We start from the raw sequence: 14,139 nt of genomic DNA, 5'->3' as shown, positions 1-14,139 counted from the left end.
TCGCAATCCAACGCCGCAACACAACAAGCGTGAAGGGCACCTTTGCATTTAGAAATTTTGATTTATAAATAAAGAATGATTCACGAAAGCTGGCGCGGATTTTAACAGTTCAGCACAAAGCTCGTGCCAGCTCTTATGAATCAGCCTATAGTCCAAAGCTTCCATAACTTCATAGGCATTTCATATCTCACTAGGTATCACAATTTAGGTCAGTAGCTACTGAGACTAGCATATAAGTAAATTGGTTTTATTTTAACAGATGTATATTTAATAGACAGTATTGATCACACATTGGGGTACAAAATTTAATCTAAATGTCATTCCAATCATTCCATATGGTAAAAAATCGTCCAAATATTCAACCCTATGGATACAACTGTGATAACACTGTACAGCCTGAAAATGTTTTTGACTGCTCGGTTCTCAGTCTGGCTGGCGACATATCTGTGCAATAATATCAACAAGTGCATTTGCGGTGGAATGCTCAATCCGGTGGAAACAAGTCTTGCCCACGGACAGACTTCGGCAGGTATGAAATCACCGAACAGGATTATAAAAAAGACAAGGATACTTAGTTTAAAAGCGTGAGCTTGATTCTGGAAGCACGCATTCCCTACCATCTGGCTCCAATGAACTACACAAAACATCCGCACGCATTCCATAAAATTTGACACCCATGACAAGAAATACATGCTTTCCTATAATTATTGGCAGGGGTGTGATACAAACATTTGTACAGTGAGACTTTAGCGGGCATGACGGAAGCAGAACTTGAATATACGATCGCGTTAAGACAGAGAACATGAATATTAGCTCTTTTTAAGTAATTTGCAGAGACCTTGAATGTGATCTTCAGTTATGTGATCTATTTCTTGATTCTAGAATTTTGTGTTGTGTTGTACATCATCATATATTCTTCTATTCATTTATCGGCTTAATACAGTATCTATACTTAACGGATGTAGTTTTTTCTATATTTTCTCAGCATCAACATTATCATGGTTATTCTCGTTAATTTTATAGTAATTCGCAGCATTAGCGTCACGCAGTAATGTATAAAGAGTCATAGCAGTGAACATTAGAGTAATCGAGCTGCTGAACACAACGAAGAAGAATATCATTAAGCTTAAATTTATCGCGTGAGTTTCGTTTTCTGTGAAGACTGTGCTTCCGATGATATGGCTCCAGTGGAGTAAGCAGGCCATCTGCACAAACCATAGAAAGGCCGCCATCCAAATAAACATTTTGTTGAATATAACTTTAGTTGATTTCGAAGACCATAAAATCTTTTACTATTGTAAACCTTTCGCAAATAAGTACTTATTGCGTTATTGCTTTGAGTAACTTTTACTTTTAATAAGTCGTGGTGGAAGCTTTCCTTGTTATGCTGCTGTACTGCGTTTTATTAATGTGTAAAGAGTCCAACTAGTAGATAACAGGGTAATCAAAGTGTAGCCTCGGCAAGCCTTTACAATATTTTTGTTTTGGATATTAGTCGCATGTATAGCTTTATGCAGAATCACGAGCATATGAATTTGAGGAGGTACGCTCAATGCGGTCACGAAAAGTTTTAGTTTGGGAAATAGAAAGCCAGGGATTATGCTACCGATGATAATGAACCCAAATATTCCGGCACTAAATCGAATGCCGTTATAGGTATGCTTGGGGAAGATCGCGTGACCAATTATGTAACTCCAATGCGCTAAGCAGCCCATACGCACAATTAATAGGAAGTTAAACGCTATGGTGCATAGTAACACAAGGGCCATTCCGATGCATTTGGTTTCGTTGGCGGTAAGAAATTATGTAGTTTCTTCATAATTTTCGCTGGAACACTTTAGGCAAGATTATTTTTTTCCATGATGGAATATGCATATTGAAAGAGTTGGATTTTTATATTCCCTTTGTTTTTAATTGAAAATTATTATTTATTTACTTTCTGTGACATTTTTGTCATGTTGATAGATTCATATAAGGTTTATTTTTTCTCTCCTCCTTTGATTATTTTATGATCGCATGTAGTTATATATCTGAACGCATCTAAATAAAATAGTGTAGCCAGATAAAATAATATAGTGGAAAATTTGTAACAAAAATATATTATAATATATATTATATATTATATATTATTCATTTCACTTTTAATTAATTAATTTCATTATTTTGGGAAAATATAGTTTGTCAAAGGACTGTCTCATTTCAAACATAGACAGAGAGAATCATACTATCTTTGTCTTACACTAGTACTAACATCCAAAAGAAAGGGATTAGTATAATTTTCCTGGTTGTTACTGACTGACAAATTGGCTTGACCAACTATATTTTTAAGACAAGGCCTAAATTCAGCTAATTTAGTAGAATGATGCAATTTGAAATGGCTACATTTCTAATGTCAAAATGTATGCTTGTGATGTGTTATCTGTGCCATGACTTGAAAAATATTGGGGTCGGCATTGTCTTCGTTCTTGATATTTTTAATCTAACTAAAATCTTTGTGTTGATGAGCGCGTGAAACTTAAACAAAATGACGCTCACTAAAATGGACGTGGACCCCGCAAAGGGCGAGGGTTTCCGCCCATACTACATCACGAAGATCGAAGAGTTGCAGTTAGTCGTGGCCGAGAAGTCTCAAAATCTACGGCGTCTGCAAGCACAAAGAAATGAACTTAACGCTAAAGTGCGTATGCTGAGAGAGGAACTGCAGCTGCTGCAGGAGCAAGGTTCGTACGTCGGTGAAGTTGTGAAACCGATGGACAAGAAGAAAGTCCTAGTAAAAGTCCATCCTGAGGGCAAATTCGTGGTGGATTTAGACAAGAATGTAGACATCAATGATGTCACCGCGAATTGCCGCGTCGCGCTGCGCAACGAGAGCTACACTCTTCATAAAATCTTACCCAATAAAGTTGACCCTCTGGTGTCCCTCATGATGGTTGAAAAGGTTCCTGATTCTACTTACGAGATGGTGGGAGGTCTGGATAAGCAAATTAAGGAGATTAAAGAGGTAATTGAGTTGCCGGTGAAGCACCCGGAGCTATTTGATGCCCTAGGCATTGCTCAGCCTAAAGGCGTGCTTTTGTACGGACCTCCTGGTACTGGAAAGACCTTGCTGGCTCGTGCTGTGGCTCACCATACCGAATGTACATTCATTCGTGTATCTGGTTCTGAGCTGGTACAGAAATTCATTGGAGAAGGAAGCCGTATGGTGAGAGAACTCTTCGTTATGGCTAGAGAGCATGCTCCCTCTATTATTTTCATGGATGAAATTGATTCTATCGGTTCATCTCGTATTGAGTCTGGCAGTGGTGGTGATTCTGAGGTCCAGCGTACTATGTTGGAGTTGCTAAACCAGCTTGATGGATTTGAGGCAACTAAAAATATCAAAGTCATCATGGCTACTAATAGAATTGACATCTTAGACCCTGCTTTGCTCCGACCTGGACGTATTGACAGGAAGATTGAGTTCCCACCACCAAATGAGGAGGCTCGCTTGGACATTCTTAAGATCCACTCCCGTAAGATGAATCTAACAAGAGGTATTAATCTTCGTAAGATCGCAGAGCTGATGCCTGGTGCATCCGGTGCTGAAGTGAAGGGAGTGTGCACCGAGGCAGGCATGTATGCACTCCGTGAGCGCAGAGTCCATGTCACTCAGGAAGACTTTGAGATGGCAGTTGCTAAAGTCATGCAGAAGGACTCAGAAAAGAATATGTCTATTAAGAAATTGTGGAAGTAATGTGCTTATTTTTGTCTTTCTAGAAATTAAACCTTTATTATAATCAATGCTGTTTCATTAAATGATATCCTATCTTAATTTACAGGTGGCCCAAAAATATGTGACAAAATCTTTAGAAATAATTTTCTTACCTATGAAAGATGCATTTTATGAAATGTTCAGAGGAAAGACTTAAAATGGTACTAGTACTGGTTTTGGACCCATAATTCAAATCCATGGGATTAAAGGTCTTTATACACCTTATTTCATTAAGTCATCCTAACTAGAATCCTATATGTAATGGCATAGTAAATATCAATGCTCTGTCTTAGATTGGCCTATGTTGACCCAATATACATAATATATGTATGTACTCGGCATTAGTTGTTTGACATCATTTACGGCTTGGGTTTAGACAATAAAACACATGTAAAAATATTACTAAATCAAATATTTTAATTTAACGCCCATTATTTAAATTGTTACAGGATTACAGTAAGGTACTAAAACATGTCTAAATTGCAAACCTACACACAAACAAATCAAATATTACTACAATATGTTTAAACATTAATCTACTAAGATTAGCGGTTATAAGTACGTAATGTACGTTTGACAATCAAAAAATAAAACCCCTACTATAAACAAAATAAAAAATCTAGAGTATATGCAATCTTTAAAAAGACCAAGCGTCTTTGACCAACTACATGCTTGCACCTCCTAAGATACGAATCCCTTACTGGATTACGATATAACGAACGAGACACATGGTGCTGCCATCTATACAAAAAGTTGTTAAAATAGTTATTATTTACTACAAAACTGTCCTTAATTTTTATTATTATCACAATGTTAAATATTAAGCTACCTAGGATTAAACATTATTATCCTTAGCTAATTAAGTAAAACCTTAACACAAAAAACAGTAGTCTCTGAAGCACCATTAGCCATTTTAAAACTTTCGTGAGACTTAGCTTACATTATTTTATCAGTCAAGTGTCAAAACCACCCGCCAAAATGAGGAATTTGAGAAAACCACTCACAATTTATTACTTTGTAACTTATAGATAAAATGTAACTTTCTCATCAGTTTTTGAAGAATAGAGAATCTTCACGAGCTGGCGTGGTGAAAACATAATAAAATGGGCTCCCGTTTGCTTATGTCTATATATAATATATTTCATACACAATATATCCAATTAAATAAAGAATAGATATCCATGATAACTTGATATAAGTTAAATTAAATATTTTCATTTAAGCATTTATAAGGCAGAGGGAATATAATATTTCCCACCTGATTTTGAACTTTATTTCAAAGTGATAGGGTTCAATTTTGCATTATTTCTGACACCCTTATGCCTTTTAAAATACTTTTATCTTAATCTCAGGAGCCATGCCTTGTACCAGTCCCATTAGACTGTGCTTGCCAAAACTCAGTTAATTCCTTAAACCTATCTCCACACTGCCTTCGCTTCCTCGGACTACACTTGATCGGACTCTTCAGCATGCTCGTGAACCTCCTAACTAAAGTTGTTACTGATTCCTTAGACGACCGCTCACTGGTGAATGAATCTAAATGTCCAAATACCTCATCAATATAGCCTGAAACGTCGTCACTATCCGCCTTTTCTTTTTCACTTGCGTTTACCACTGTATCATCGAATGACAGACCATTTGTCGAAATACTGCACTGCACAATATCAGGCATACTGGGTTTTCGTTTCTTGTTGATTCTAACGGTGCTAGTCGCCGAGCAAAGCTTATCCATTGACTTGAAAATGTCGTCTATACCATCACAGATCTCTTCGACAGAAATGGCGGAAAGAATCTGCCCGCTGACAAAGTAAAACTGTTTATCTGGCGTATTTCTTGGAGCATCGTTTAAATCTTGAAGAAATTCCTTGTAATCCATAGACTTTTTAGATGAATTTCTTCCGAGTTTCCTCCGTTTAAATAAAAACGATGAATCGAAGGTAGATTTCTTCAAGTCTAAGGTGCTGAAGACAGTTTTGAGTCTTGGTCCGTCGTCTTCTGTGTCTAAATCGACCGGTGTCCCCCATTTTTGATCAAGCTGAACCCACTGCTCGCTTCCTGATAGAATCGCGTCAGCATCGATAAATGATGTCATGTCTGCTACAGATATTCACTGACTGATGCTAACTAAAAGAACAAGTTGATCTGGTTTAAAATGAAGACGGTCGTTAGATAATCACTTCGTCCTTTTCACACAAGTTAATTACGAGAGATTTTTAGAGAAGATAAGAGTGATTAAGTTTGTTTTTTTTTGATGTTAAGCGTGTTTATTGCATCTAGTTTACCTACTCATTATCATTAATGTAGGTAGTTCTTAAGAAGGCGAACTGTTGTTTGTAATATTATTAACTACCTACCCTTAATAGGTTGATATTTATGATTATGATGAATAAAGCTATAAGATGAATAATCCTATTGTTACACCGATGTTTTGTAGGTAAAATGGTACTAACCATTGTCCTTACAGGGGGCGTAGCCAAGAAGATAAATCGATAATCATTAAGGGTCTCCGGCAAGCTCGGTTCTCCATACAAACGTAGTTACGCTGTTATTTTTAAACGACTATCTAGATTGCTCTGAAACTTTGTACTTACAATAGAATAAGGTATATCTATGTCTGTAATTAGTTTATGTAGCTTCAAATACCATAGTTAAAAAAATACAGCAAATTTAAGTTCCTTACAACACAAAACTTGTTTTTGCTCTATTTCGTTTGTTTTATAAACTGGACCTATAATATAAACTAATTTCAGACCTAGATATACCTCATGTCATTGTATGTGCAAAGCTTCATTAGAATCCAACACATAGTTTTAAAATGAGAGCGCAACTATGTTTGTATGGGAAGGTACAATTCGGCCGAGCTTGCCGGAGACTCTTAACCCAAATTGAAAAGTGTTAGAGATGTAGGTATCCTAAATGTTTTGTTTTGTGTATTTTCTGTGCTAGAATCTTATTGCATCTGAAATACTGACATGACACAAGTTTAATTTCCGCTACCTCTGGAAGAGATCGCTTTTTAGCGATAAGACCGCCTGTTGTTTAACCTCTTCTTTTCTGTAATGAGGTGTGCAATAGTATTTGCATTGTATTGTATACTATGACCTGACCCATACAATCTAAATCGGGAGTACAAAATGAAATAACAAAACAGATGAAAAAGCATTTATTATACATATTACATTACAAAAAAATGTACAAAATATGCATTCATAACCTCTATTTCAATGGCATGCATTCAAATTAACAATAACATAAACAAATAATTCAATTATTGTAACAAGTCTAAACAGTTGAAGAGTGAAACTAGAAGGGTAGTTTTATTTTTAAATAACATGTCACAAACAAAAACATCATGATCAGTCATAATTCCTAATATTAACAATCTTTCATCTCAGTACAAAAGTGTTATATTATCAGAGTTTATGGGTGAACCAAATATACGTTGACTATTTTTTTTACTACGATATATCGCCGACTGCGCAGGAATCAAGAGAATTCATCAAGAATCACTCTATTGATAGGTGAAAACCGCATGAAAATCCGTTCAGTAGTTTTTGAGTTTATTGCGAACATACATACACACAAACAGACAGAAGCGGAGGGGACTTTGTTTGATAAGGTGTAGTGATTATTTTAACAAACGTTTAAATCTGTGTATCAAAGTTAATAAATAATATTTTGAAGATAATACGTTTTGTTTTAGTTAAATGACTATAGTTTTAATTTTTGATGACTTAAAAGACATGTGAGAGAAAAATATTCTTAAAAATTAATTATCAACGTATTTTTGGACCGACCTGTATTGATGTAGTCAAAGAAAAAACAATGGAAATTTTCTTCTTTAATGTTTTTTTTTACTGTAGCACACACTACATTCCACTGCTGGGCAGAGGGCAGAGTGCAATCATATTTGTTGAAAGTATAACTTTAAAATAATGAAAATTGGTGAGTTTTTCTTTAAAGTTTATCATCTTAATAATTATACTCTGATACCATTCAAACTCCCTTTCATACACATACATTATCTACACATTTACATAGCCTTAGACACTCATAAATTCACATTGAATTCTAAATGTTACAGATGTTATTACAATAGTAAGAAACGCCCAGCGTTACACACAATGTTACATATACATACCATATCACAATTCTTCTATCACGCATGTCATTCTATTATACTTATCGCACTTGCAAAGAAACTAAGATCATTATGGTTAATTTGTAAAGAAAATGTGCTTGCTTTTTTATTTAAAAAAAATGGAAAAATTCACCGCTTAGTGCAAGACTCGCACTTGCGCCTTTTCGGAACACCGATTGGTTAGCTTCTAACCAACTAAGTTACCAAAGCTTACCAAAAGCGTCCGAATCTTTTCATTTCTATAATATAAAACATTGTAGTATCGCTCGCAGACGTACCCGCTTGATGAAATTTAGTTTAATGAAGTTTAATATATTGTTACTGGTGAATTCTCAGTACAACTTGGGATTCTGGTGCCGTTAAGATATAACATTTTTTTTAGATGTCGCAATGCGCCTCTCTAAGGCGTGTAAAACAAAAATGAAGCAATGGAAAGATTCGCACGCTTCTTGTAAGGTACGGTATAGTCGTTCGATTTGTAGCTGGCCCCGAACGGTTAATCCTTTGTCTATTGTTAAGTAAAACCGCACGTGATACTACCTGCAAAAAAAGGGTCGTACAATTTAGTCAAACTTGTTATGGCCATTTTTTGCCCGGATGCTGCACTTCATGATAAAAGCAAGCCGCTTTGCACAGTGCTAGTAGGGACCAAACTGAGTGACTCGACCCGCAGCAGCGCAAGTTTCACCCCTTAGAAACAGAGATGGCGCCACTTCTTTAAAAAATATTTCAAAAAATTCTACAAGCTAAACCAATGAACCGATTTAAATGTTTAATATCTCAAATGAAAGCTCATTATATACATTACTTTTAAAAAAATACTCAAAAATATATACTGATTACTTTCGACAAAAAACGGCATCTTAAGTTTTTTTTCTTTACTCGATTGATAGTTTTTACTTGGTTTCTCAAAAAAAATGTATGGAACATGAATAGCTTAATGCATGTATATATTACTGAATTAATAACAAGTATTATAAAAAAAAACCCGACACCGATACCTCTCATACTTCACGAAATATAAAAGTTTGAATGCGAGTGTAAATTTCTTCAAAATATATTTCAAAAAATTCTACAAGCTTAACTATTTGACCGATTTCAATGTTTAATATCTCAAATAAAAGCTCATTATATACATTACTTATAAAAAAATACTCATAAAACATATACTGAACCCTTTTGGCAAAAAACGGCATCTTAAGTTTTTTTTTCTTACTCGATTGATAGTTTTTACTTGATTTCTTAAAAAAAATATTATGGAACATGAATAGTTTAATAAATATATATATAGTACTGAGTATATAAAAGTATTACAAAAAAACCCGACACCCATACCTTTCATTCTTCACGAAATATTTAAGTTCAATTATGCACGTTCTTACAAATAAATCCTTTAAAAGAAATCTTCTACCGCAGTAAGTGCACTGATTTTAATATGAAATGTGTCATATGAAAAGAAATCACCCAATTTATTTTAATAAATAAAAAAATTATAAATAAAAACTGAATAAAGTTTTTTCCTGGTGGTGAATTACAAAAAATATAACAAATCTAAAATTAGGAATTATTTTTATTTAAAGTGACTACATTTGTAAACAAAAAACTTAAATGTCCTCTTCGGGTTCATATTTCATATTTATTTATTGCAACCATGGTTTTATAGGTATTACAAATTCTTGGTAGTTCCACATGGACCCCGTGGGGGCATAGCAATATTACATGCATACTTAGGATCTAATCTTAAATCTATGTGTATAATATAAAAGTTGGTAAATTTAGTAGTTTCTATACATATAAGCCGAATTGAATCAGATAATTGTCAGTGTATTAAATACAAAAATAAACGGGCAACTAATTATTATTAGGTGATGTCAAATTATATGGTTCACCGGTAGATGTAAAACTGAAAAAGAAAAGTTGTTTTGTTAAGTACTCGTACCATTCTAATACTACAAAATCACTGATCATACATGAACTGGTTGCTGTAGATTACTGTTGAATTATTTTTGTGCCTAGTTGATAACCATTAAACCTATAATTTTGTGCCAGACCTATAATTAGTGGTCAGCATGCAAAATAACCCTGGATTGAAAATTACATTAACTTACTTTTGATTTGTACAGCCACATTTGCATGATTTACACTGGGCTGTGCATGGCCAGCTGACGCGACGACACCCACAATGCATAGTTTCGCAGCCAGATTTGCAGCCACAATGGTCCAAGAGGCTTAATTGAGACCAAATCGCTGTAAATGCCGACCATTCCGGAGTCCAACTCTCTTTTTCCTCAGTCCATCCCCAAAAAGATGTACATGGTATGGAAACTTCTGGTTTCAGAGCGTTTCCCCATATATGGCCCTCTTGGTAAGCTGCTCGAAGTGCATGTTTATAGAGAGCAGCTGATGTAGGTGGCAGGGTTGGCAGGTTCTAATTTCTCGGCCAAATCAGATTTGTTCCCTGAACGAAGCCCTCCATTGACTCACAACGAAGGTGGACAAATTTGGTTTTCGTACTGGAAGAATTCGTTCAGATCAAGCTGCCTTTCTCTGGCCACTATAAAAAGACGGGAAAATAGAAGTATGTCAACTTTTAAGTTTTTGATTTTGTCAGTTGTCAGGTGTGTAACTACATATTTTAATTTTAGTATAAAGTAACCCTAGATTTGTGTTATTGTTTCGCCAAACGGAACACATAAACGTAAATGAAGTTCACAAATATTTGTTTGCTTCAAAAACAAGCTTGTGTCAAGCCTGCCACCTACATCAGCTGCTCTCTATAAACATGCACTTCGAGCCGCTTACCAAGCGGGCCATATATGGGGAAACGCTATGAAACCAGAAGTTTCCATAGCATGTCCATCTTCTTGGGGATGGACTGAAGAAAGAGAGTTGGACTCCGGAATGGTCGGCAGTTACAGCGATTTGGTCGCAATTAAGCCTCTTGGACCATTGTGGCTGCAAATCTGGCTGCGAAACTATGCGTTGTGAGTGTCGTCGCGTCAGCTTACCATGCACAGCCCAGTGTAAATCATGCAAAGGTGGCTGTACAAATCAAAAGTAAGTTAATGTAATTTTCAATCCAGAGTTATTTTGCATGCTGACCACTGATTATAGGTCTGGCACAAAATTATAGGTTTAATGGTAATCAACTAGGCACAAAAATAATTCAACAGTAAATCTACAGGCACAAAAATTTTCCAACAGTAATCTACAGCAACCAGTTCATGTATGATCGGTGATTTTGTAGTATTGAAATGGTACGAGTACTTCTCAAAACGATTTTTTTTTCAGTTCTACATCTAGCGGTGAACCCGAAGAGGACATTTAAGTTTTTTGTTTACAAATGTAGTCACTTTAAATAAAAATAATTCCTAATTTTAGATTTGTTATATTTTTTTGTAATTCAGCACCAGGAAAAAACTTTATTCAGTTTTTATTTATTATTTTTTTATTCATTAAAATAAATTGGGTGATTTCTTTTCATATGACACATTTTATATTAAAATCAGTGCACTTACTGCGGTTGAAGATTTCTTTTAAAGAATTTATTTGTAAGAATGTGCATAATTGAACTTAAATTTTTCGTGAAGAATGAAAGGTATGGGTGTCGGGTTTTTTTGTAATACTTTTATATACTCAGTACTATATATATATTTATTAAACTATTCATGTTCCATAATTTTTTTTTATGAAATCAAGTAAAAACTATCAATCGAGCAAGAAAAAAAACTTAAGATGCCGTTTTTTGCCAAAAGTATTCAGTATATGTTTTTTGAATATTTTTTTATAAGTAGTATATATAATGAGCTTTTATTTGAGATATTAAACATTAAAATCGGTCGAATAGTTTAGCTTGTAGAATAATTTGGAATATATCTTGAAAAAATTTACACTCACATTCAAACTTTCATATTTCGAGAAGTATGAGAGATATCGGTGTCGGGTTTTTTTTATAATACTTGTTATTTATTCAGTAATATATACATGCATTAAACTATTCATATTCCATACAATTTTTTTGAGAAATCAAGTAAAAACTATCAATCGAGTAAAAAAACAAACTTAAAATTCCCGTTTTTATCAAAAGTATTGAGTATATAATTTTTGAGTATTTTTTTGAAAGTAATGTATATAATGCGCTTTCATTTGAGATATTAAACATTTAAATCGGTTCATTGGTTTAGCTTGTAGAATTTTTTGAAATATTTTTTAAAGAAGTGGCGCCATCTCTGTTCCTAAGGGGTGAAACTGCCGCTGCTGCGGGTCAAATCGCTCAGTTTGGTCCCTACTATCACTGTGCAAAGCGGCTTGCTTTTATCATGAAGTGCAGCATTTTGTTCATAACAAGTATGACTAATTCTAATTGGCACCTGCACGCGGGATAGTTAATCCAACGCTCAAATAACCAATGTAAGTGCGCTCTCCGATAACGCACCTTTGTTCAGTTACGCATCTCGATGACACATTTTAGACTGGTTCTGTAGCGTTCAACTCGCCGGCACTCGGTAACCGTAGAGGGACCACACACAGCCTCGCAAAATATTATTCCATTAATTCATTTTGAATCTTATTCCAATTACCATAGAGTCGTAATTTAATAACCGAATAAAACGACCCAAGCTTTTTTATTGCAGGAAAGTAGCACGTGCGGTTTTACTTAACAATAGACAAAGGACCCTTCGGGGCCAGCTACGAATCGAACGCCTATAGCTTAGCTACGCTGTATCATTGCCAAATAGCGTGAAGACAAATTAGGTATTGAAGTTTAGCAATCTGGAAACCGTCACATTTTTTTGAAGATCATAAAAATGAAACTGAATGTTACGTGTACAATTAGAAATGCATCTAGCATATCTGTACGTTGTACCGCTGCAGGTAGCCGTGGAGCGCGTTCTTGTGCGGCTCCGGCAGCGCGGCCACGCGCGGCGGCAGCAGGCCGGGCGCCGCGCGCGACAGGGCGCCGAGGCCGAGAGCCAGGTAGCGCAAGGGGTCCGTGATCACTGCAAGTGATGGCTTCATTTATAAAACCTATATAATACTACATTACGATACAAGTGCGAAAAGTAACAAATTAAAGACAAAATACCTGATAGGGGATCGCTGTTGGCGCCCTTAGCGCAGGTCAGCTGCGAGTATTGCGCCTGGTAGCCGGGCGTGTCGTCCACCTCTACAAAGTGGTCGTCGGGTAGTGACGTGGAGTCCGTTGGTAACTCGAATAGGGAGATCAGCGCCTGGTAGCAAATACGAAATTTAATATTAATTATATTAATTTATTGATTTAACGAAATATAAAGTCGTGGTCACAGGGTATGCTACCCATAAGCTTTGCCCCGCTGGATAGCAATGCTGATCCGCTGAGAAAAATATTGGCCAGTACTCGGGACCCTCAGGTCATCAAAATCTTCTATAAGACGCTACTTAGTATCATCAGTAGCCTAAGACGCTTCTGTGCGACAAGGGAAGTCGTGGAATATAAGGGAAGCAGTACATTTCACGACTCTTTTCTTTCCGAACAGACTATAGGTTATCTAACGACTCGGCCATCCTGACACGATGCGAGGTGTCCTTTTTTTTTTTGTTAACGGAGTGGACGAATGCTGTTACGCACCGTCCCCCCGGCCACGGGAAGGCCATTGATGGGGGGGGGGGGGGGGGGGGTTGTGGGACTCGCCGCTCCTGTCCCCTCTCACTGGCGAGAGGGGAGGGAGAACCTGGCCCTACCCACTAAACCCACTCCGACGTTTTATATCCTCTTTGCCGTTTGTGGGGGCGCCATGGGATCGAGTACACTCTACCATGGCGCTCCCCGGATGCGAGGCGTCCTTGCCTCATCATATGGTTAGCCTATGTGAGTAGTTTCCGCTGCCTTGCGTTCAACGAACATTATTTAAAAAAAACCGACATTATAACGCGCTTCATATTGTGACTCGTTATTTTCAAAATGGCCGATTCTAAGTCTCACAACACAACCCGGCCATCCTGACACAAATCTCGTCCCCATATGACTGACCTGCATGAGCGGTGGCCACAACGGTGCGAGGGGTCCTTGCCTCATATGGTTAGCTTCGGTGAGAAGTTTGACGCAACCGACGGCGGCCGCCTTGCGTTCTAGTACGCCGTCCACCTTTTGTAGGTCAGGGATAAGTACACGCTCCATGTACATCGCGAACATGCTGCAAAAAAATAAAAATAAATCTTGCTACTACCAGCGACTGCGTCTTTATAGAGTTAAGTTACCTACTCTCAT

At 36.5% G+C, this 14,139-nt stretch overlaps 3 protein-coding genes across 3 annotated transcripts in view; 1 reads left to right on the top strand and 2 right to left on the bottom strand.

Annotated features, from left to right (window-relative positions):
- Positions 1–2,423: 2,423 nt before the first annotated feature.
- LOC134751093 (26S proteasome regulatory subunit 8) lies at positions 2,424–3,780 on the top strand. Its single transcript, XM_063686438.1, has one exon. It carries the CDS (start codon positions 2,525–2,527, stop codon positions 3,731–3,733), a length of 1,209 nt encoding a protein of 402 aa, XP_063542508.1. The 5' UTR covers positions 2,424–2,524; the 3' UTR covers positions 3,734–3,780.
- A 374-nt stretch (positions 3,781–4,154) lies between these two features.
- On the bottom strand, positions 4,155–6,028 carry LOC134750836 (uncharacterized). The gene has a single exon (XM_063686069.1). The coding sequence runs from the start codon at positions 5,841–5,843 to the stop codon at positions 5,100–5,102; it is 744 nt and encodes a 247-aa protein (XP_063542139.1). The 5' UTR covers positions 5,844–6,028; the 3' UTR covers positions 4,155–5,099.
- Positions 6,029–6,900: 872 nt separating this feature from the next.
- LOC134751123 (exportin-2) overlaps positions 6,901–14,139 on the bottom strand; it is a 28,991-nt gene continuing 21,752 nt past the window's right edge. The window contains exons 17-19 of the mRNA XM_063686481.1: positions 13,903–14,065; positions 12,979–13,123; positions 6,901–12,892 (exon numbers count right to left, since the gene is read on the bottom strand). Coding sequence (XP_063542551.1) covers positions 12,738–12,892; positions 12,979–13,123; positions 13,903–14,065 — 463 coding nt within the window. The 3' untranslated portion in view covers positions 6,901–12,737. The remainder of the gene's footprint in view (positions 12,893–12,978; positions 13,124–13,902; positions 14,066–14,139) is intronic.

This window comes from Cydia strobilella, chromosome 21 (genome assembly GCF_947568885.1).
Source record: "Cydia strobilella chromosome 21, ilCydStro3.1, whole genome shotgun sequence".
NCBI lineage: Eukaryota > Metazoa > Arthropoda > Insecta > Lepidoptera > Tortricidae > Cydia > Cydia strobilella.
This window is presented reverse-complemented; position numbering and strand designations above follow the sequence as displayed.